Raw genomic sequence first — 23,992 nt, 5'->3', positions numbered from 1 at the left:
TGTGTGTGTGTGTGTGTGTGTGTGTGTGTGTGTGTGTGTGTGTGTGTGTGTGTGTGTGTATAAACCTCACCTGACAAACTGAGGTAAATCAAGTGATGCACGTTCTCTATCTTCTCTCTCGCATATCAGGCGACGCAGATGAACTGCTCCCACTGCAAGAAGAGCATGATGAAGGGCCAAACGGCTTACCAGAAGAAGGGATTCACAGACGTCTTCTGCTCCAAAAACTGCCTTTTCGAAATGTTTCCCATCAACAAACCAGTCACCAAGACGTGCTATCTCTGTTTCAAGTGAGTCTGTGAAGAACAACACTTTATTCTTTAGTTGTAAGCAAGTTCTCAGAATAAACAAGAAGGCAATCCAGGCACTCCAAAATCTTTGAGGAAAGAAATATTAAAAAGCCTTCATTATAGTGGCGGAATCATTAAAAGTGCCAACATGTTTCCACCAAAGTAGGTCTTTGTCAGGGCATTTCACAAACTAACAAATGTATAGTATAAACAACCAATGGGAGGCAATCACACACATGACCCGGATAATGACATGGCAGGTGAAACAAATTGAAAATTGTGAAAACACTAAATATCAGGAAAATAGATTGCACAATTTTTTTTTTAATCTATAATAAGTACCCATAGCTTTTAAACATAGGCTGTAAGAAAAAGACAGGAAACATGTGAGGTCTATATCCTCATCATCGTCAATACATGATTATACATTAATAATTTAGCCACTATAATAAAAGCTTTTTAATATTTTCTTCCTCGTTCTAAGATTTTGGTGTTCCTGGATTGCCTTCCTCTTTGTCCTGAAGCACCCGACACATTTTGATCTGCACAAAGCGACCCGCTATCTCTCTCTCCGAGGAAGTAAATGATGTTGTTTACATTTTTGAACGTGTTCTATCAGGGCGATATCGCAGCCTCTGGACCTCATCATGGCTGCAGTGGACATTAAGGGGACCATGAAGGACTTCTGCAGTCCGACCTGCCTGCTATCCTTTAAGTCCACTGTGTCCACCCAAACACCACAACGGCTCTGCAGCATGTGCAACAAAGCCTGCACTGTAAGCGAAAAACAACACGTATTTACCAAAACGTGTCAATTTAAGCTGTAAACTAGTCGTCGTACTCACTGCTCCTTTATCGTCATCTTCCACAGACCACGTGCCAGTTGACTCTGAACGAGGCCTTCCACACATTCTGCAGCGACTCCTGCTTGGGTGATTTCCGTAGGGACAACATCGCCGTCTGCGAGCACTGCGGCACCACCTTTTGCCACAAACCGCTGAAGCTGAAGCTTGAGGAGGAGGCCAAAACCGTCTGCAGTCAGGAATGTCTGGATGAGTTCAAAGAGGTGCTTGAAATCTATCTTAATGATGGGTCACTTAGAGCGTCAAAGACAGAAAACAGTACAGCTTGGTGAACGCAACTCTTTCACTGAAACACTGTATATACATAGTACAGGTCATCATCATCATATAGTGTCCACGGACAGGGGGACGTAACATGTTAATTAAATGTTTGGATACACGGTCTTTAATCTATGTGCTGTGTTTGCTCAGACAGCATGGACAACACTATGGTTAAAGGTCTATGTTAATGAGCGTTTAGGCTCGCGACACGTAAACGTTACCATTACATTCATACAATACATACATTTACTTAAGTATTCTACTAAAGTACAATCTTATGTTAGGCTACTTGTACTTGAGTATTTCCATTTACTCCTACTTAATACTTCTATTCAACTTAAGTTCAGAGTCACATTGTGTACATTCTACTGCGCTACATATATTGTATAAGCTACATTGCAGATTTGGACAATATATAAATGTTAATGTATTAAATTGCATAAAGTTAAGCTTTTATTGATCCCTTGGAGCAGTGTATATAATAAAACATTTGCCATATTTACCAACTGCCACATTAGGGCCACTCTGTATAACGAGTACAATAACGAGTATATTTTGATGCTAATACTTTTGTATTTTTACTTCAGTTACATTTTTTTAATTCAAGACTTTTACTTGTTGCAGATTATTTCTACAGTCTTGAATACTTCTACTGGCACTGCATTTCATAACAGTACACTTACTGTATATTTACTGCCACCAATCCAGCTCTAAGGGAGGATTTTCTTTCGGGTCAATGCTACATAAACGCTAGGGGTGGGAATCATCAGAGGTCCCGCGATACGATATTATCACGATACTTAGGTCACGATACGATATTATCACGATACTGCGATATTCAGAGTATTGCGATAACATAGGCCTACATTGCGATTTATTACTTTTTTCAACTTCAAATTATGTCCCCAAAGGAAAACTGTGTCAACATGTTTTATCTAATAAGATAAAGTTTTCAGTCTGTTCCTCTCACTTCAATCATTTTTATTGCCGCAAAATAGGATTGTCAAGCAGACAGACTGACCAACAATGTCATAAATGTTGCATGAACCTGACAAACTGAACTGTTTGTATTACTACATAGACCTACTTAACTAAATGCAAACGTGTGGACTCAGTATACGAACTATAACTTATATAAGTAGGATATAAGAGTTATATAACTCAGTATAACTTGCGATGCGTGGACGTCGAGGGCAGAGAGACAGTTATGCGCGGCACTCTCCCCATGAGCCTGGCTACTGTTTGCAGATTTAACCCTGTTGTGAGGCCAGATGTCTCTCTTTGTTTTGACCAACTTCCTACCAATCACGCTGACTCGGGACCTTTGCTGACCTCACCAGAAAACAACTCAGCACCATCTAGTGGACTGAAAAAGCAATTGATTTTTAAAAAAAAATAGTTTATATAATAAAAGAGCGATACTTGCGTCAGTGTATCGATACAATATCGCCACGCAAAATATCGCGATACTATGCTGTATCGATTTTTTTCCCCCAGCCCTAATAAACGCGTCTGCGTTTAGTCTTCTCCTGTCACAGAAATAACCCCTGTGATGAAAAAGATGTCACTATTATTAAACTACACTGGCTGTATTCACTGTAATGGAGAAACATGTCAACCAGTGGGCAAAAATGGAGTTTGTGGCGCAGAGGAATAAGCTATATTAAACTTTAACTACACAAGCTTTGCTTTGTTAGGATAAATCCATTGTTGGTTTTGGTCTTTTAATGGGTTTGTTGACAATAAAAAAAAATATTTCATCCTCATTACTTGAAGACTGCAATATCCATGACATTCTGTTTCCTTTCTCTGTTGTTGTGCAGAGAATCAAGATGTCCCACCAGTGCACCATGTGCCAAACTTCTCTGCCGGTTTCAGACATGTTTGATTTCAAAAGCGGCGAGAACATAGTGGAGCTGTTCTGCACCCGCACCTGTGTGACGTCATACACGCTGCGGCCCGCGGGTGTAGACGTTCTTCAAGGTACCGGACAAAAAGTTTTTTTATCTTGGTCTCCGTCCTACTCTTTTCACTCCCCTCTGTCCTCCTCGTTAGTGGGTATCAAATGTCTTCACAGGACAAGTTACAGTTGTTGACAAATACTGTACATTGATGAACACTTAAATAAGGGGATACTAATAGGTGGACCGCGGTCCGGATCCGGACCCAGACGTATAACTGATGGATAAATGAGAATTAAACATTTTGGCGGAGCGCTTCTATTTCAACCTGCACAGCTTTTCCAGCCTTTACGGGACTCGTTCAGCAGTCCAGGAAACACACCGACCAATTACATGCGTTGTAAATCATCTCACGTGATGCTACTCAGCCAATCGTATATATCTGCATTCTGAGTAAGTAGAAGCAGTTTCACACGGTGTGTTCTAAAAAGAGAGAAGTGGACCGCGAAAACAGAGCTTTTAACAAAGAATGGACGGACTCTTATTTGTTCATTCTTCCTGCTGGCGCTACTAAACCACTCTGTCTCATATGTTCAGATACCGTGGCCATTATTAAATGCGGCAATGTGAAACGCCACTACGAGACCAAACATCAAAATCTTTTGAGCAAACATACCAATTCCAGTCTGAGGGCAAGATGTTGAGATGTGTAGATTGTTTATTTATTATAAAGTTGACTGAGACCGTTATGATGTGAAATGGATTTAACAAAAGAGAAGAGAAAAGTTAACTCCAGCCACACTTTCCTTTTTTCCTTTTCATAAATTTTTCTAAAATCAAGCACTTTCTTTTAAGATGCAAGCTTTTCAAAAAATATTTTTATAACGCATTAAATTGCCCAGCACTATTTCAAATATAATTGATGTGTACTTTCTTTATTTGAATTGACAGTTTAAAGTAGTAGTTTACCTAAACCTGAACACGTTTCTGATTCCTCCCTTCAGCAGAGAGAGAAAACGCAGATCGGTCGAAGAAGAAGATAAGAGCCATGCCAACAATACAAATAGTGTCTGCTGTGAGTATTTCATACACTGAATTAATACACTGGAGTCTACGAGATATATGTGCTCCACAGGAGAGCTACATGAAGCGGACATGATATTTGCTTACTCGCGCTTTAAATGAGGCTTTCTTCTGGGTATTTACTTGACTAGTTTTGTCTCATTCGAGCCGAGCTGAGAAGCGACTCGTGCCGGTCCAGGGGCGGCTTCTAATCCCTGCACTGTAACTGTGCATCGTCCCACAGGAGGCGATGAAGAAGAGGAGCACAGCCTCCGCTGCCAACAAAAACGATGCACCTGCCGACGCCAAGCAGAAGCTCATCGTAGCGGAGTCGTGGGTTGTCTGTTCTGGCTGTGGGAAGAGAATGCACAGAGGAGAGACACTTTACCAGACGAAGAGCACACCGGAGGTTTTCTGCTCAGCCGGGTGCCTCTCGGAAAAGCATCCCAACATCGCGTCAGTCACCAAAAACTGCTACAACTGCTTCCAGTAAGTCCAGAATATTTTGTGCTTTTCCATGTCTGTATGTCACCCGTCTCCTTTTTGCGAGATGATTGGTTGGTTGGTTTTTGTTGGGTGTGTGTGCATTTTTATCGAAAAGACAATCGACTCAAAATTCATTACATTCACATCATTTTATGAAGTTCAACAGTTATCATGATCTGCAGCTATTTTGACCGTCGATTAAACCTTTAGGTCGTTTTTCAAGAAAGAAAAAAAATCTTTTTAGTTTCTCATTTGTGCGAGTTTGCTTTGCTTTGTGTTACGTGATCATAAACTGAACAACACAAGCATTGTGATCACCTATGTCGTTGTGTTTTTGGGACAGATTTTGTATACATTCAGTACTGCAGGTCAAGCAGAGCTAACACCTTAAATTCTTCGCCCATTAAAACCACCCCGAATGCAAAAACTGACAAAACTGTCCCTGAAGGTGAATCTCTCCTTCCCTCAGGATGATCATGCGGCCTCACAGCATGATCCTGGCTCCGGTGGATGATTCAGGAACTATGAAGGAACTGTGCAGCGCCACCTGTCTCGCTTCCGTCAACTCCAAGAGGAACGCGGCCGCCCCCAAACACCCGCCTCCCGCTGCAGGACCTCGTACACACTGCCGGATGTGCACCAAATTGTGCATCGTAAGGAAAAAGGAAAAGACACTGACTCTTGGTTTTTGTTTGACTTTTTTAGTTGCGTCTTTTCAAAGTTTGGCTGAAAAGGCTTGTCTATATTTTTCCTATTGTCAGCAAATCTCATTAGAAGATTGAAAACCAACGAGGCCTTTGTCTTGCCGGTCTTCCAACTTTCGAAATATACCGTATATTTTTTTTTTTTTTTTAAACCTAAAACAGCTCAGCACTTTTGGCAAACCTCACTCAAACAGCAGTAAATGGTTCATTTGTTGGACTATTTTCAGCTGTTTCATCTCTTTCACATGTTAAGTTTAGTATTTGTTTTTGCAGCAACAGTGTTTTTGAGTGTTCTGAAGTTCAGTGATTTATCCCAACATATGCAGATATACAGTATATGCAAACTTAAGACTTCCAAAATATATGTAGAATAATTATTTAAAATTGGATCAACTATTGTCAGTTTCTTTATACTTTATATTAATGTTCTCAAGCATGATAGCCGGGTCTATTGTCTGTTCTTCTTTGACTTTGCACAAAGAGTCCCACAATTGTTCCTCCAGTAAGAAATAGATCTTTGGTGCAATGTCCCTCCATGAGCGTTATAAAGTAAGCCATTCTCATCGGTGAGATATTTAGTAAATATGAACACAATGAATATCACTACTTGTTCATTAAATAATCAGTATTGCCACGATACAATGGATCCACATGCTCCTTTGTCGTCCTCAGTGCAAATTCAGTCAGACCCTGGACGGCCGCACGCAAAGACTTTGCAGCGACGCCTGCTTCATCAACTACCACAGGATCAACAACCTGCTGGTCTCCGCCTGTGACGTCTGCAGCTCCATCGGCAGCGACGCGCGGTACAGGCTGAAGGCGGAGGACGGCAGCAAGGCCATCTGCAGCGAAGACTGTCTGGTCAAGTTCAAGGAGGTGAAATCAAATGTCACATCTACAACTTCCACACTAACACTGTACACGACCTCGCTTATTACTAAGCTATAAATACACCGTCAACATCCAAGCTGTGTGTGTGTACGAGTAGCATGAGTCAGCCTTTTGATAGCTTTTTCAATGTTTTGCTGTGCAAGTCTGTTACTTTCTGTTGGCTTCTGTGAAGCCTGTTGGTTCTCAATTGTAAAACTCTGTTATAACAGAAATTCATCTTCGATCCGTTTGTGTTTGGTCCTTGAATTTTAGGGAATTGGGTCTGGAAAGTCATTTGAAGACCATTGAATTTGAACTTAGTTTTTGTACAGTGGTCCACATTGATGCTGGCCTAGAGGCAACATCACGTCCGTGACGGAGCATAAATCTCACTGGGGCCCAATTCAGAAGATGCTGGAGCATTGTCCTTTGCTTCCGGCACAATTAATATGCAGCTGTACCAGCAAAGAAGACTACATCAACAATTGCACAATTAATGGCAAAATCCAGATAATAATAATCACCCCAATCTTTGTTTGTGTGTTACTTGGCAAACATTCTGCTAAATGTCGCTGAAGAACTACATTGCTTGGCGGAAGAATGATTATCATTAGATTATTTGTATTTTTTTTTTGTTTCCTGTGTTTATATTATGAAACCTTGCCATTGTCTGTGGTAAGTATTTCATAAAAGTGATAAGCTGTGACGGGCTGTGATGTTAGAACATTTAAGAGTCGTTGTTCAATAACTCTCACATCTGATCCTGCACATCCTCACATTGTTTCTCTGCCCGTTTTTATATCTTGACAGAAAATCGAGACGCCTCGGCTGTGCCCCATGTGCCAGACGTCGCAGCGGTTGTCAGACATGGTTGAAAATAAAAACAGTGAGGGCGTGTTGGACTTCTTCTGTAGCAACAGATGCATGCTGGTACACAACGCTCTGTCCTCCACTGTGCCAGGTAAACGCACTCCTCCTTACACATCTGTAGCTCTTCCCTCCCACTTCCACTCTCTTTGCTGCCTTTTATTAATTATGTTACTATTGTAACTCATGACTCCTGATTAGAAACATTGGTGAAATACACTTAGCGGACGTATTAGTCGCTTGCTTTGACATAATTAGCGCGTTCATAAAGTAGAGCATGGATGTCATTAGAGGAGGTATTTTACTGGTGGTAACTGTACTAGTGTCATAAGTGAACACACCCAAGTTGTGGCTTACTCACGGTCACACCGGTGAAATAAACTCTGGTTGGATTCTGCTTCCAGTTGGATATTTGACACATTTTTAACATGTCTTTATAGAAAGAAACAGCCCATCACCTGACGAGAATGACGTTAAAGAGGTGAAGCCATCACCTGACGAGAATGACGTTAAAGAGGTAAAGCCATCACCTGACGAGAATGACGTCAAAGAGGTGAAGCCATCACCGGACGAGAATGACGTCAAAGAGGTGAAGCCATCACCGGACGAGAATGACGTCAAAGAGGTGAAGCCATCACCTGACGAGAATGACGTCAAAGAGGTGAAGCCATCTCTACCACATTTGGACTATGTGAGTATTATGTGTAATAATGGCCTCTGTAATAACGCTAAGACACTAAAATCAAGGCACGACTTTAAGTCATAGCATGTACAAGGTTTCTACAATTTTTGCATTGATTTGTGTGATGTACAATATAGCAATACGACTGATTTTATTGCTTATAAGTAATATCACTATAAAATTGAACTACAGCAGACTATTCCCCCTCTAAGTGGGTTGCAGCGTGCACACTTGAGAAAGTAATAACCTGAATTTAAACGTCAGTTAGAATCATCACAGTTCTCCTAACAGACTTGTAAATGTCACACAGCTAATGTGTCTCTCTCTTCGCTCCTCATCAAGATAAAAGAAGAACCCATTGACGAGGAGTACAACCAGAATCTCCCATCCTCCATTTCCACAGAAGCCATCAAAGATGAGCCGAAGGCAGGGGAGGATGTGGCGAAGGTAGGACACATGAAATGCTTAACAAGCAAGCATAAAGCATTTATTTTATGTATTCATCACTATGAGTTAGATGTGTGAAATAATGTTCATTACATTAAAAGCCCAGCAATGAATATGTTATTTACAGTAGTAAGTAAAAGTATATTTGCAAAATCTACTTCAAGTATCAAAAGCAAAAAATACTCATACTGTTATTTGTTACATATATATTATTGAGTTATTTATGCATCAGCAGCAAAACATATATGCATTTCAAAATATTTCCATATTTAACTTAAATAAGATCAAATTAAGATAAAATCCTGAGCACAGATCCTGTTCATGCCCCTCTACCTTCACCAATGATCGACTTAACAGTGATATGAATAGAAGGGCTGCCTCTCTCATTTTGGTCTTAGTTGACTAAGATTTTCTTTGGTCGAGGACGGCCCTAATGAATGGTGCTGCAGATGATGTTGTCACTGACACTGATGAGGAAGACGGTAAAGAGACACGCGAGCAGACATTTAGAAATGTATCTGATGTACAGTGACCCGCTGACAGCTCCGCCATCACTGTGCGTCATCTAACTGTTCTGTTTTCTCACAGGAGGACTTGAAGATCGGCTCAGTCTTCTCCATGACGGGAGACTCGTCTACGTCCACGTCTCCAGCGCCTGCTGTCGCCCACCTGGATTTGCTTGCGTCATGCTCCAACTGCAAACTGGTCCTGAGGGACGGAGAGACCGTTTACCAGAGGAAGGGCCACGCGGACGTCTTCTGCTCCACTCCGTGCCTTTTGAAATTTTACCAAATGCAACCAGTTAAGAAGACCTGCTACTTCTGCCTTCAGTGAGTCACCCCGTGATTTAATCTGTTAGCTAATGAATGTCGTCTTTATTGAACTGATTTTAAATATCCTCCAGCTAAACTCATCTCAGCTGTGTCTACACATTTTTTCTGTGTCAAAGATTGCGTCCTTTGAACTGATCCTGTGCTTCCCCTCAGAGTGATCTCACAGCCTCAGGACGTCATCCAGGCCCCGGTGGACAACGAGGGGACGATGAAGGACTTCTGCAGCCAGACCTGCCTGTCCTCCTCCAACTACAAGAGAATCGTGTCCACCAAAATCCCCCTCGTGCCAGTCACGTCACAGTCACAATGCAGCATGTGCAGCAGATATTGCATTGTAAGAGATGTTCCTGTGTTGTATTAATGAAGAACACTGCCTGCTAGAAGTATCTAAACTATGAACGGTGTGTCTTTTAAAATTCCTACTGTTTTCTGGTAATGGCCACGTTCTGATTATAGGAAACAAATGTTTTTCTCAATCCTAAGTTTTTATATATACATAACCTACAAAACAACAATGAAAGTCTTCATCTCACCTAAAAACATATCAAATCAAAGGTTTACATGAATTGACATGAGTGTGAATCCTCCTCCTCTTCATCCACCCTCAGAGCAAACATGAGGTCATACAGCATGACGTCGTCACCAAGATCTGCAGCGACCCCTGTTTTCTCCGCTTCTGCACCATGAACAACGTGTCCGTCTGTGAGAACTGTCGCTCCTGCTGCAGCGTGCCTCTCATGCTCAAGATGGACGACGGCAGCAAAAAATTCTGCAATGCAGAGTGTCTGGCCCAATTCAAACAGGTAAAATCATCTCAAAACACCTATCAAATGTCAAAATTATTGAACAAAATATATAAGGATATAAAGAACTAATTTCTGGTTGCAGTTTCTATGTTCTTGAAGTAAAAGGCAGGGATAAGATAGGATGAAATAAAAATGTTCTTTAAGGTCTACACTTTGAAAAAAATAAAATGAAGATGCTTTGACAACAAAAGTGAAATAAATCAAAAGGGGGAAATCTCCACTGCTCTCCTAAAATGCCTCTACAAGTCTCTCTAGACGAGGTGACCACCTACAATCACTAAATATAAAATGCCCCGAGGTTTCACGGAGTCTGTGAATTGACTTAATATTTTCTCTGTGCTGTTTTTTTCATTTCTTCGCAGAAAATCAAAACACTGCAGCCGTGTGCCATGTGCCACACCTCCCATTTAATGTCTTATATGTTTGAAAACAAAAACAACGAGGACGTCGTGGAGCTCTTCTGCACCAGCAGCTGTGTGATGGCATCCAAGATCCAGGCCGTCAACGCATCAGGTACTGGACTTAACTGTGACAACACAGCTGCTCTTTGTCTTTCTCTCTCCTTCTTTAATATTCATTCCAGCTCAATGAATCGGGTTACAATCTCATTTCTGCTAATGTGCCATCGAGTCACCTTGAACAACTTCAAATGTCAAGGGAGCTGAAAGTTTAGTGCAGTTGAGTTGGTCGACAGGATTGATCTACTCTCATGAAAGCTCACAGCCTTGTGGACGTTGTTCATTACATACATGTGATATCAGTAATTGCTTCTATCCTAATTTCTTTCATAACTTCTCTCTTTCTCCTCAGGTGCTCTGTTGGATTGTGACCAATGTGGTAAGACCACATTACCAGCCTGCCACCTCGCCATGTCCAATGCCTCCATCAGAAACTTTTGCACTCTAACTTGTGCCATGTCTTTTAAGGTAAATACAACCTACAACATATACAATGTTCAGAACTCTTAATCCTAGCTCGGGTTTTCTGCAGAATTTAGAGGATGTACAACCAACCATACAGTATCCTCTGTGCCTTCTCTCCCGAAGAAACAACTTTGAAGACTTTCGGAGAAGAAGGGCTGGATACATCGGAGAATCTGTGTTGGTTAGGGTGGAGATGTTGTGTAGCATTTTCTGCTAAAAGCAATGTACCTCTGGACAGTCCCATACTCTTAATACATGAAAGGGCCCAATGTGCAATCTACAGCAGTTCCTTTTGAGACAATCCCACACACAGTCTCACCATTGATCTGAACATGTATTAATCCACAGACACCAATAAAATGCACTGTTTACTGCTGTTTCAGTAACATTCAGCCAAAGCTACAGTGCTCCACTGTTGCATTCTTAAAAAGACTTTAAGGAATGAAATGATAGATTTGTGGCCTGTTTTTAAAGCTAAATGTCTTCATTAAGAAGCAATTCGATTTGGGCTGAAAGGCACAGTCTGACAGTAACGAGAGACGAACGAACACTGTTTGTTTTGATCTTTGTAGACATTATACAACATTACCCTTCTTTTAGTTAGTTTAAATTCATTCTGTGGAGCTCACCTCGGATGATGAATGGCATTTCGTAGTGCAAGGGAGAAATAAATCCCAAAAAAAGTGTGAACAGATGATAGACATTACACTTATTTAAAATCAAATCACTGCTGCTTTGATTAGATTAAAGCAAATTATCAAAAATTGAGCTTAAAGAGACCGGAAACAACAACAGATTCATTAGGGGTGGGAATCACCAGAGACCCCACTATACGGTATTATCAGTATTTTATACGTTACTTAAGTCACGATACACTCTTATTGCGATGTTAAACATTTTGCAGAGTATGCTGAGTATTGCATAACATGTATTGCGATTTATTACCTTTTTTCTGCTCCAAATTTTGTCTGTTTTTCACTCTGTTAATCTCACTTCAATCAGTTTATAGCAGCCAAATGTAAAGCAGATAGACTGAGAAACATCTCTGTTGTGACCAACTTCCTGCCAGTCCCACTGACTTTACCCATGAAACACCCCTCACCATCTCGTGGGCTGAAAAAGCAATTGTTACCAAAATGTAAATTTGTATTTGCAATAATAATAGTTAATGTAATAAAAGATCGATACTTGGCGTCTGTGTACCTATACAATATTACCTAAGCCAAATTTCGAGATACTATGATTTATGGATTCTTACCCCACCCCTGAGATTCATGCTAGTCAGCTCGGCCATTGACTGGTGACCCTCTTGACCAATGTCAGCTGTGGTCGGCTCCAGCCACCCGACAACGCTTTCAGGGGAAGTACCAACAAAAGTGCTAATGTAGCTTATTCCTCTGTGTTTAAAACCTTTTGTATGCTTTTGTGCCACAGGAGAAGCAGAAAGACATGAACACATCCACAAACTCAACAGGAGCCGCTGACCAAAGCCAATATGACTTCCTTAAACCAGCGGAGAAGCTGCCATGCGCCCAGTGTCGGTGCATTATTAGAGTTACGCCCAAAGTCATCCAGAAAAAGGTGTGTGGGTACAGTTTTTATTTTTTTTTATGTAACATTTGACTTTGATATCTTAAAATCATTCATGCACACTATGACACTATTAAAATACAGTGTGTGTGTGTGTGTGTACAGGGCAAAATGAATTTTGTGTGTGGCCTGGCCTGTTCTCAAGAGTTTAACACGGCCAACAACATCATCGGCAAATGTGAATATTGCAAGTATGAAAGGATCATCAGAGACGTCAAGAAGGTCGACGGCAAAGTATGCTACTTCTGCAGTGACGGTAAGAGGACCCACCGGACCGTGTAGCCTACATCTGTCTTGTAATATTCAGATGTAGAGCAACGACAAAGACTCCCCGAGCCTCCTTTCTCTCCTCCCAGGCTGCAAGATACTCTTTCAAGACGAGCTGGGAAAGCAGTGGGGGGAACTCTGTGGCTCGTGTGCTTACTGCTTCTCCATCTCCAAGACGCTGGTGACGGCGAAGTATGAAAGCACCAACAGGAAGTTCTGCTCGGAAGACTGCAGCGCAAACTACAATATGCTCCTCTGCTGCGTAAGTACTGCTGCGAGTTCAGCCGATGCACAAATTTCCTGCCCGTTTGTGGACAATTTTCCTTTTCTGTGTTGTCCTTTGTACGTTTCATGTTTTTATTAGCTCAGGTTAAGTGATGTAGTGTTAGATCATGTCAACCATGCTGTTTCTCAAGGATTGTTTTAATGATCAAATTGTGTTTTGGGATCACCTCCATTATATTGCCCATCACAGAGCTTCATCCTTTTATGCACTTAGCTTCTCTCCAAACCACTGGGTCAGCTGAAACAATCAGTCGATCGTCAAAACCTTTTTTATATCTAGATAATTGATTAATCTTTGAGGTCATTTTTTAAACCTATAAAGATATATTATACATCTTCCAGGTAAATATTGGACTACTGAATATCTTTGAGCTTTAGACACTTTGGGCTCTGAGAAAGTTAAATATACATAATATAATATATAGTAATAAATTAAGACGATAATCAGCAGATTATCAGACAATTGATATAATTGTTTGTTGCAGCCAACCTGCATATATGAGAGCCTCAAATCTGAAGTTGTTAGATCCTAAATAAGATCTTACAATTGATGAAAGCAATGAGTTCCTCTTTACTGATGACACATTTCCTCTTTGCTTTCTCTCAGGTTGCTCAGTGTGACACCTGCGGTCGCAATCGTAAACTGAGGCAGAGTCTTCCCATGCTGGGAGAGGTCAAACACTTCTGTGACCGGAATTGTCTCCTCCATTTCTGCAATAAAAATGTCCAGATGTTCAACACTGGTATGTATTGTTTGTGCCATTTGATGTTTTGTTTGCCTGTTTTATTGCTCACAACCCTGTTTATGTCTCTTTTTTTTTTTTTTTGTGCGTCTGAAAATAAAAAAACTTTAAAAACTTATATGAGCCAAACTTGATATGTCATAAAACATTAGGCGTCTTGTTGTCTTATCCAGTACCAGAAAATCCATTTATTTGATTTCTTTTTCCTGTGGTGCTTATTTACACATCCAGCAGTTACAGTTATGGATGTAAGTCCAATATTCTCTCTCTTTTAGTTCTGTTTTTGGTCTCCACCAGCTCCTGAGTGAAATATTTGTCTCTCTAGCTGCTAAATGCTCCAGTATGTTCACCAACTAGTCTCTAACTGTGTCTGTCTTAGCTGCTAGTGTACAGTAACCCAAGTAGACCCAAGTGTAAGATGTTGTGAGATCGATCACTAACAGCCCCCGGTGACTCATTCTTGGTCTCCTTCCTGCAGTCTCTTCACCTCCTAGATCTTCAGGGACAGTTGAGTCCTCCCCCGTCATCGCTAACGTCATCTCGCTTGCTAACGCTTTGGCTCGGCAGCCCAGTGCCTCTGACAGCTCTACACAGCACGGTACATGTTTGCACTTACTGGAGAGAAGTTATTGATTGTGAGAAATGAAGATGCTTCATATACTTTGCCTACATCCACGCTCATTTGTTTGTGTTTTAAAATGGTGTTTTAAGAACCAAAACAATAGCATTTTAGCACGGATTTAAGAAAGAATCCCCGTCCGCGCTAACACGCCTGAAAACGCACATCACATGACCGTTCACATGCACTGGGCATACACGTGCCAGTATACAGGAAGCGGATTGTCTACTCTGCGGTTGGTTGCTTAGTTGCAGAAAAAAACTACGTCACTTGGATCGACGACGAGGTGGAACTGTTACACCTGTCATCCGTTATCCGTATTGACCACAGGTTTTTGTTTCTTTTCCTGGAAAAAGGTCACGTGATAGGAGCGTGGCGAATCAGGGAACTGCGAGCGTACATGGACGTCTGCGTCCGCATTTTCAAAAGTCACCACTTCCACCCTTTCAGACGAAAATGCAATCCTGAAGTTTTAAAACTCTTGTTAGGGTTTATAAAACGCCAGAGTAGTGTGGACAAAAGTGGCAAAAGTTTAGCATTTTAAAAAGAAAACATAGTGTGGATGTAGCCTTAGTTGCTGCGGACGTCTTTGTCTTTCTGACTCAAGCTCTGTCATATCTCCACAGTCTCTGTTCCTGACCTTCACACAAAGGTCGTTGGACATGTAAGTTTCACTCCAAAAACATAGTCCTCCCCACGGTTATCATCCTTCTGTTGTCCTCTGAAGCACATAGTGTGATCGTTATTTGTCTGTTCTTCAGGCCAGTGTTCAGACCGTCCCCAGGGAGCTGAAGAACAAAGCCATGCTCTGCACACCGTTGGTCCACAACAAAGGAGTCTCCTGTACGACACAGACTGTCGACTCAGAGTCACAGACGGGTAAGAATCACGACCAGGATTTTTAAATGCTCGGCCAAAGTTTTGCCAAATATCAACTAATCAGCAGCGTCCATCATGGTCAAATGTGCAGATGTACATGTGTACCCTCTTTCCTGAATTAACAGCTGTGATTTTGCTTCTGTTTCCTTTTTCTGTTGTGTGAAGACAACTTTGTACCTAAAGTCATAGTCCTGCCAGTCCCGGTGCCGATGTACGTTCCTCTGCCTATGAACATGTACAGCCAGTACACACTGACGCCCCTGTGCCTGCCTTTACCGGTATGTAAAAACACCTCTCGCCGACCTTGATCACATACAAATATCAGGAAGTTGCTCTGCAAGAGAAACAGTCTCATCCTTTAAATGTATGGATTTTCTGAAATGGTGCTTAGTTATAGTTCAGGTTCTGCCATCGGAAAAATTGTCAAGAAAATGACTTGAATCTGATGCCGAGGCTTCTCTAGAACAAATTGATTTCTTAATTGGTTCCTATTTCCCCAAAAAAGAGCTTCGCTGTTCTCTGCTTCTGTTCTTTAAAGGACAGTGTGTGTGTGGGACACAATGTGCCTTTTAAAACTCAACTCTTGCCATCTCTCTTTTCATCAGGTGTGAGATGATTGTTCTGGTTTAATTCACACTGATTCATCTTTTCTGTTAAACACCAACATCAGGTGACATAAAACCTGATGTATCTCCTTATAGCCCCTTGACTGTAGGTTCAGATTTGTACTATATCAGCAAATATTAAATGTCCCGAAAATAACTGCATGTTGGTGTTTTAAAAAACAAAACAATTTTACACACTCCCCAAACTGTCCCTGCCACAGCTGCCTGTGCCCGTGTTTCTTCCCATCCCGACTGTGAGGTCAGCGAAGGAGGAGATCCAGCCGGACCTGCTGGAGGGAGAGCTCGGTTTCAAGTCTGAGATGAAGGAAGATGAGAGGAAGGAGAGAGAGGACGGAGTGGTGACAGAAAAGGGACAAAGACAAGAAATCCACACTCCATCGGGTAAGACATGATGAACATGAAGGGAAGTGATAGGACTGTTGCACCTGAGGAAGGACTCTATGAGCTAAAAGCAATGGCTGAATCAAGAGAGCTTTATGTTCGAGCTCTTTATTTAATCCTTATGTGTGTCATACAAGAGTTACAGCAGGTTTTAGAGGTTTTTTTATTTTAATATTGTATCTGATTTATTTAGGAGGGACCATGTACAACATTAAACATGTTGCACTGTTGATATTTTATAACACATTTAGCTTCGAGCTCATTTTTATCTGCAGGCCACAATTACAAACATACACGCATGAACACATAATGCTAAATATACAGGAAGAACATATGAATGTTTGCATCACATTATCACCAGCACATAAGAATGCATCGGTTCAAATCGTGTGAACTTCATCTACACCCACGTACAGTATGTTTCCCAAGTTGTTCACGGTTTCTAGTACGAAGCATCTCTGTGTGAGCGGACTGGGAGAGGTTGTGCCTGCTCCTACTCTTCTTCTCCCAGTAAATATTGGTTAGTTTTTGTAACATAATGTTGCTGCCATTTTGGCCAGGGCTTCCTTGAAATTTAGATATAGATCCCAAGACACAATAAAATCCTATCAAATACTATAAAAAAAAAAAAAATAAATAAATAAAGAAGTATTTCTCTATTCTCAGTGACGTCACAGACAACAACATCAAGTTAAACAAACTAATTAGAAATGCTCCAGTTACATAAATATAATTGACAGGCTTGCTGCCCTTTTTATTTCTCAGAAACTTGCCAATTTCAAAAATACATTGTACACAAAGTAAAACTGGTATTTTGTGTGATTTCTTTTTTTAATTTCAACAAATCACACACACACTACGTCCATGACACCGTGTCCTAACTGGCCGCGACCGCCACAATAGACGAGGAACATCTGATTGATTGGTGCAGTTGACATGAGTTCTCTAACCTGAATTGAAGCATCCTCCGTGGCTGAGCTGTAACGGGTAGCTAGCTAAGTGGTGCTAGCAGAATCTGTATAATATATATAATATAACATATCTATATATCTTTATTTCCAGACCACAGCAGTAACTGTAGCGATGACTTGGATACAGATCATCAGGCCACTTTCAACGCTCGGGACGACTCTTCCTCTGACACCAGCTTTGGGTCACTCAGCCGACCACACAGCCACCGAAAAACACCTCCAGCTCCTCCTCCTCCTCCTCCTCCTCTGGAGATGAGAGGGGATCCCCAGAGCTCACCGGGCCCCGAACCGGCCCCTCCGCCATCACAACAAACTGCGGGGAAAGTCCACAACATGAACAAGGTAACAAACCACCCGGGGAATGAGTTTAGAAGCTGTGGTGTCAACCTTCTGTGGTGTCATCTTGTCTGTCCTCTTCATCAAAGGGTCGTAAACTGCAGCAGTCATCCAGAGCAGCTACAGAAGAGACTTGTCAAAGAGAAGAGGTCGTGTCCAGCAAGCACCCGAAACTGAAGAGTCAATGTGGAATTGACTCCTGGAAGAGGTGGATTCAGTGGAGGGAAACACAAACCAACCTCGTTTCTTGTATGTTATTCTTTCTTTTTTGTTATGCAATTTTATTTTCAGTCATTTATGTGTATGTTTTTACCGGAACAAAGCTGAACAAATGCAGGTTCAAATGGATGTTGAACCCTTTTCTCCCGACTCGTTCCTTCTGTTAGCTCCAGCTCTGATGTTAAAGGAAGATGTTCTTCGCTGCTCTGTGAGCGAGCTAAGCGACAGCCTCTGTTGTTTCATCACTGAAGTGAAGCAACCCGATGGAGAGCCCTACTCCCCCGACAGCCTGTTCTACCTCTGCCTCAGCATTCAACAGGCAAGACGGGCAACACTGTACTCTCTCACTCACACACACACACACACACACACACACACACACTTACAGTACACTAGCTATGACTGGCTGTGTCAGGGTGATGTTTCTCTCCCACACCAGATATCTGTCTTAACATGTGGATTCTTGCCTTCTAGATCTTTTTGGTTTATGTCCTTTTTTTATTTTGGATGAAATTTTGTTAAACTCTGAAATATGACTTGTTCATGTATCTTTTTTTTTTAATACATTTTGTTGACAAAATTGTGTAGGAGGCTAAATAATCATCATGTGCCTCAATTCATAATACACAATATAATAATCTCTTTTTCTTAAAATTCTAATTGCAACAGTTTTTCTTTATTGTTCATGACATTTTATGATTGGGCATAATTTGTGCTTATGCAATATGAATATTGGGACACTAAATATTTATTTCCCGAAATCCAATTCTATGTAGAGTCATTGTGTTGAACAAGCGACTGATTTGAGTCACAGCTGTACAGCACCGGCGCCCTCTGCAGGAAACGTTCACACAGCATTCATACCCCCTTTAATGACCGCAGGAACTTTCCCCAGTGACGAGGAACCTTTTGGGGAACTCGTAGCGTTTTGATCACAGGGACCAGGTGCTAAATTAAGCTCAGGGGATACCCCTCAAAAAGGTCCTGGTCTGGGGGTGAAGAGTACCTTCTGAAAGTGCAGGAACTTTGAGGGTGGGGTTTGCAGGGATGACCGTCGTTGATTGGTCAAAACACACACAGCGCCGCTGCTTCAGCTTGTGCACAGCAAAACAAAATGATTTTTTAGATGAAACGTCTTTAGATCGCTATGGAAACACATTGGGCTGAAGGAACCTTTTTTAGTTCCTTGAAAAGTATCCTCCGTGAACTTCTAGGTGTAGCTTTTCATTCTCTTCTTCTGTTTTCTGCAAACTGCAGAGGATACACCTTCAGAAACCAGTGTCTACGGTCACACAGTTTGTTGTTGTTGTTGTTGTGTCTGACTGTTATTTCGTCGTTCCTCCTCAGTACCTGTTTGATAACGGCCGTCGGGAGAACATCTTCAGTGATCTGACCTACAACAAGTTCGCCACAAAGTTCACCAAGATCCTGAAGAGTTTCAATCCCTCTGCGGCAGCCGGCGGTGAGTCCTCGTGTCTTTTTCATTGTTTTGGCCTCTGATCGTCTCGGATCGAGCAGGTTCCCAACAGGTCCTCCTCTCTCTCTCTCTTCAGGTTATATCCACTCCCGTGTGGAGGAGGAGTTTCTGTGGGACTGCAAACAGCTGGGGGCGTACTCTCCCCTCGTCCTCCTCAACACTCTGCTCTTCTTCTGCTGCAAGTACTTTGGCTTCACCACGGTGGAGCAGCACCGCCAGTTGTCCTTCGCCCACGTCATGCGCTGCACCAAAACCACCCCGAACAACACCAAGACCACCTTCCTGCGCTTCTACCCGCCAATATCCACAAACGAAGCGGAGACAGGTACATTTAGTTTTGTCTAAAAGCAGTTTACATGTGGAAGATGAACATCACAAGATCATTTCCCTGAAACAGACGTCTCTTTTGGCCCCCCTTCATGGCATATTGAAGTTACTGGTTATGAAACGGTCTCAGTTTAATACTGATGCCTCTGAATGACCTACATATGTAAACAAGACCATCAGAGAGAAGATTGTCTATTTCTATTAGTTATTCTTAATGCAGACCCTGCTGCAGTAAAATGAGAGCTTTTCTAAAGAGAATCAAAAGGGACTGCCAAAATCAACACAAAATTAAGTAATACACATAAGGAATGTGTTTTTGTCACATGCACATTTGGGTTGCTATATTGCACTTACAGAAAGTTGTGTGTGTTTGTCAGATGCAGACGGAGTTCCTGCTAAGAAGCGCAGGAGAGACGAGAGTAAAGAGGATTTCCTGGAGATGATGGAGAACATGGAGAACCCTCTCCGCTGTCCGGTCAGACTCTACGAGTTCTACCTCTCCAAGTGGTTCGTAGCTTTATTTTCTATGTATTTTAGTTCAGTCGTGTCATTCACTTTTTATCTACGTTATTACTTTTCCTCTCCTGCTGATGGGATGATAGGATTTAAGATATTTCTGGGATTTTTATTAACTATTCACTATTATATAAAAAGTGCAGATCATTTGAGGATTTTCTATGTGAACAATGTGTCCTTTTTAAATGTTGCGTTGCAGTTTACTGTCGTCTGTCTTTTGTGTCAGTTGTTTTGTAAATTCAATCATCTCAAAAAATATATAAAATGCAGTTATAAAAATAAGCAGCTCTTATGTCTTCATGCTTTTTGAACTGTCGTAAAATAGAAGAAACTAAAGAAATTGTACTCGGTCTAATAACAGATAACAGTCTAATCGCAAGGCCTTTACACACCGGGGGTGTGACGTATGTATGAAACAAAAATGTGAAATACTCTCATGCGAATATTTTGCATCAAAACTATTACTGGCAGTGATGCAGATTTGCGACGGTTGCTTCACTCTTTCAATAAGAGGTGCGACTAGATTTGCGCAGGCAGAGGATCCTATTGTGTGTGTTGTATCGCCTCAGCTACTGTGAGCTACTGTATTTAGTTTTATTGAGTGAATTTAAAAAGCAGTTACACAGTGTATATGTCTAGGGCTTTTATTGTGAAAGGTAAGAACATAAGGAGTGGATCTGGTCTGCGCTGCAAGGTCAAGGTTGTAAGGAGTAATAAAGTTTGCCGTCTTGGTTCAGACTACTGAGCCTCTGTGTTGTTGTACTCGATAGTGTACATTTTGAACAATTCTAATTCTAAACCCTGTTTGCAAACAAGTCCAGGTAAAGTCCTTCATCTTTATCATCAGTCTTAAAGTTTGTACCGTACCACTCGGAGTACTTCCATGTAGACTAGTTCACACATAACAACACAACATAATTACTTATGAACTTGTTGCATGTTATGTAAGCATCGTCCTGTGGATCAGTCTGTCCGTTTACATCAGCTCCTGATCTTTACCAGCTGTCAGTCTAAACTTATCCACCGTCTTTTATTTTGTGATTTTCTGTCCTTCCATCCAGCTCGGAGTCGGTGAGGCAGCGCGCCGACTTGTTCTACCTTCACCCGGATCGCCGCTGCGTTCCCAACAGCCCTCTGTGGTTCTCCCCGACCCCTCTGGACGACGGCACCATGGAGGCCATGCTCGTACGAATTTTGGCCGTCCAAGAGCTGCAGGGGCAAGATGGAGGAGCTGTGGACCGGCAGACGTCTGGTGACACGCTGTTCATACCCGAGGAGGAGGATTCGGAATGGTGAAGGACTTTTTTTTTTTTTTTTCCTTTTTTTTTGGAGAACTGTGGTTAATTTGACGATTTAAAGATGTATACAAACTAAAGAGAAATACATTCCATTAAATATAAATATAGAAATGATGTCTCTCAAACCTACAAAAACAGGCTTTTTTTAGTCAAGTCATCTGCAGGTTAAGATCAGAAGTTTGAATGTTTTACCAACTTCTGAAAACTCACATCCATGTTTTGGGATTACTTTAATCTCTCTGTGGTTTGAACTCGGATAAGAACAAAGCTGCATCGTTCTTAAACGGGACAGATTGACAATAAGTTCTGGTTAAGTTAAAACAGAACTTGAGCAGCCCTCCTTTTTAAGTGGCTCCACCACATTGTTTACAACCCTGACACTCTGAGCCATGTTACAGTGTTTGTGTGGAACTGATACTGATGCCTTTCGTCTTTAAAAGAGAAAAGAAGGGAAGGTTTACCCTATAACGGGACGATTTTACTGGTTTTCAGGTTTTTGATTCGTCTCAGTTGAATGTTGATGCTCGAGATTTACTTATTTTTATTTTCAATAAATGAAAATATTGAAAAGTTATTCTTGTTTTACCTTTTTATTATTATGCATATCTAAAAAATGAAGAAAAAAAGACTTAGAAAGTTTACTATTGTTCTGCCTCTTGTATACACCCACTCTTTTTTTTAAATGCTCTAAAGTCACAAACAAATGGAAAACACAAAAAAAGTTTATGGGTTAAAAAAGTTCAATCCATTTTTAAAGGTGACTCGAGCTTTTGTAGCACAAATGAAGAAGAAAAAATCAAGTTAATTCTGCACAAACTTTATAATGTTGGTAAACACATTCAAGAAGTAATGTTTGCATTTATTTGTTTAGTCATTTGCTATATTAAGAATGACATCGCTCCACATTCTGCATCCTGTACTGAGTTTAACGGACAGAACAAGACTTCAGACGCACTTTAAATGTCTAGTTTGTTCCGGTTTGTCTGTGAGGCGCACCGCAGCATGATGGAACCAACACTTCAGGTCCCCCGTCCTCACACAGTCCTCTCCATCAGGATACTCCTCATTTTCTCCTTTCCAGTCGTCTGGCTCATCATTACGCCAAAACTCCAAACTGAGATGTTGGGAACAGAAAGAACTGGTTCAATAAAACTAGTAACTTTTATATTGGAAATTGACAGGAGTTGAACAGTCAAACCTCGTGTCCAGTTGTCTGCCCACAACCGCCTCGTATTTTACTTTTGTGAACTTTTGCAACTACTGTGTTATCCCTGCTTCTCTCTGCTGTCTGTCTTAACCAGATTTCCTCCTCGATATTTACATTCACGTCTGCTCTCTTCCCAGGTTGACTTATTGGTGGAGAAATAATAGCCTTCTTCACACTCTGGAAATGAGTCATCACGAGAATAGATCACATCAAACACACTTTGTTCATCATCAGAGGATGCAAACACGTAAGAAATCCATCACTTGCGTATTTTTACTTGAGGTTCTGGCCACTTGTACTCTCGTCTGGATGGACTCTGAGTTGAGAACCTGAACATGAGATCAAAACTCTTTCACGGTCAGTTGAGTCGAAACAGAAACATAACGGATTAATATGAGGGGTTAATATCCAAAATGTGACACACTTTTAAAATGACGTTGCAGCTGATGAAGCTTATGTGAGATTTTTTCCTACAGCATCAAGCTCATAGTTCAGCTTTTGGAGAAGTTCCATGTTTTTATAAGCTGATTAAAACAAAGCAAGGGAGTCTCTGCACTAACAAATATGATTACTCGCAGACAAACTTCACTCAGCCTACGAAGCTCCACGGCAGGAAGAAGGAGACTAACGGGAGACATGGAGCTTGACACACAACAGATGACTAAACAAAAGACACATGTGGCTCTTCTTCATGGTCGGTTCCTCATTTCCCTTCGACCGTGACTTCTTCTCTGAACTACCTCACCCTGTCACCACATCCTCTCTTCACTGGAGATGGTTTCTCTCTTCCTTTGCAGTTCACTAAACAGGCAAAATGAACCATGTATTTGCAATAAGGTGTGATCGCACTCAGTCGAAAACAAATGCTCTTTGTTCAGTTTACTTCAGCATGTCACCGACTGCTTCTGATGCTGCTCTTAAGTTCTGGTAAAGTTACTGTATATGTTTTTAAAATCCCAGCTTTTGGCCTTTAAATGATCTTTTAACCTTCCACATAGAATGCATGCTCCTAACATTACTGTACATTTAAAGTACAAACATTAAATGTGGTTTCAAAGCCTAAAGTTACTTGAGGATGCAGTATTTCCAAGAAAGAATACACATTTCTAATACTTTTTTTTTTTTTGGACCAAGCACTCAGAAAGCTCTGTATGGTTGAAGGATGCAGGTTTTTGTTCTGACAAACAGATCGTCATAAAATGTGTTTTTTATTTTACCCACCAGGAAGCTCTGAGGATGGCTGAGTGCTCAAGATC

General features: G+C 41.3%; 1 protein-coding gene across 1 annotated transcript in view; it reads left to right on the top strand.

Annotated features, from left to right (window-relative positions):
* Positions 1-22,103, top strand: part of LOC116398427 (uncharacterized) — a 36,536-nt gene extending 14,433 nt beyond the window's left edge. Inside the window, exons 17-48 of the mRNA XM_031874696.1 lie at positions 130-290; positions 910-1,066; positions 1,162-1,356; positions 3,238-3,397; positions 4,320-4,390; positions 4,622-4,866; positions 5,333-5,516; positions 6,240-6,443; positions 7,248-7,398; positions 7,745-7,995; positions 8,329-8,433; positions 9,022-9,263; positions 9,420-9,600; positions 9,875-10,069; positions 10,435-10,585; positions 10,883-10,998; positions 12,430-12,576; positions 12,691-12,841; positions 12,942-13,114; positions 13,745-13,880; positions 14,359-14,478; positions 15,126-15,163; positions 15,261-15,378; positions 15,544-15,656; positions 16,205-16,385; positions 17,448-17,698; positions 17,782-17,941; positions 18,079-18,230; positions 19,259-19,373; positions 19,465-19,713; positions 20,093-20,222; positions 21,293-22,103. Of these exons, the coding sequence (XP_031730556.1) occupies positions 130-290; positions 910-1,066; positions 1,162-1,356; positions 3,238-3,397; positions 4,320-4,390; positions 4,622-4,866; positions 5,333-5,516; positions 6,240-6,443; positions 7,248-7,398; positions 7,745-7,995; positions 8,329-8,433; positions 9,022-9,263; positions 9,420-9,600; positions 9,875-10,069; positions 10,435-10,585; positions 10,883-10,998; positions 12,430-12,576; positions 12,691-12,841; positions 12,942-13,114; positions 13,745-13,880; positions 14,359-14,478; positions 15,126-15,163; positions 15,261-15,378; positions 15,544-15,656; positions 16,205-16,385; positions 17,448-17,698; positions 17,782-17,941; positions 18,079-18,230; positions 19,259-19,373; positions 19,465-19,713; positions 20,093-20,222; positions 21,293-21,527 (5,238 nt within the window). The 3' untranslated portion in view covers positions 21,528-22,103. The remainder of the gene's footprint in view (positions 1-129; positions 291-909; positions 1,067-1,161; positions 1,357-3,237; positions 3,398-4,319; positions 4,391-4,621; positions 4,867-5,332; positions 5,517-6,239; positions 6,444-7,247; positions 7,399-7,744; positions 7,996-8,328; positions 8,434-9,021; positions 9,264-9,419; positions 9,601-9,874; positions 10,070-10,434; positions 10,586-10,882; positions 10,999-12,429; positions 12,577-12,690; positions 12,842-12,941; positions 13,115-13,744; positions 13,881-14,358; positions 14,479-15,125; positions 15,164-15,260; positions 15,379-15,543; positions 15,657-16,204; positions 16,386-17,447; positions 17,699-17,781; positions 17,942-18,078; positions 18,231-19,258; positions 19,374-19,464; positions 19,714-20,092; positions 20,223-21,292) is intronic.
* Positions 22,104-23,992: the final 1,889 nt, after the last annotated feature.

Source organism: Anarrhichthys ocellatus, unplaced genomic scaffold, assembly GCF_004355925.1.
Source record: "Anarrhichthys ocellatus isolate YVR2014 unplaced genomic scaffold, GSC_Weel_1.0 scaffold84, whole genome shotgun sequence".
In the NCBI taxonomy this organism is placed as follows: Eukaryota; Metazoa; Chordata; class Actinopteri; order Perciformes; family Anarhichadidae; genus Anarrhichthys; species Anarrhichthys ocellatus.
Note: the sequence above shows the minus strand (reverse complement) of the source record. Positions and strands in the feature narration are given on the sequence as shown.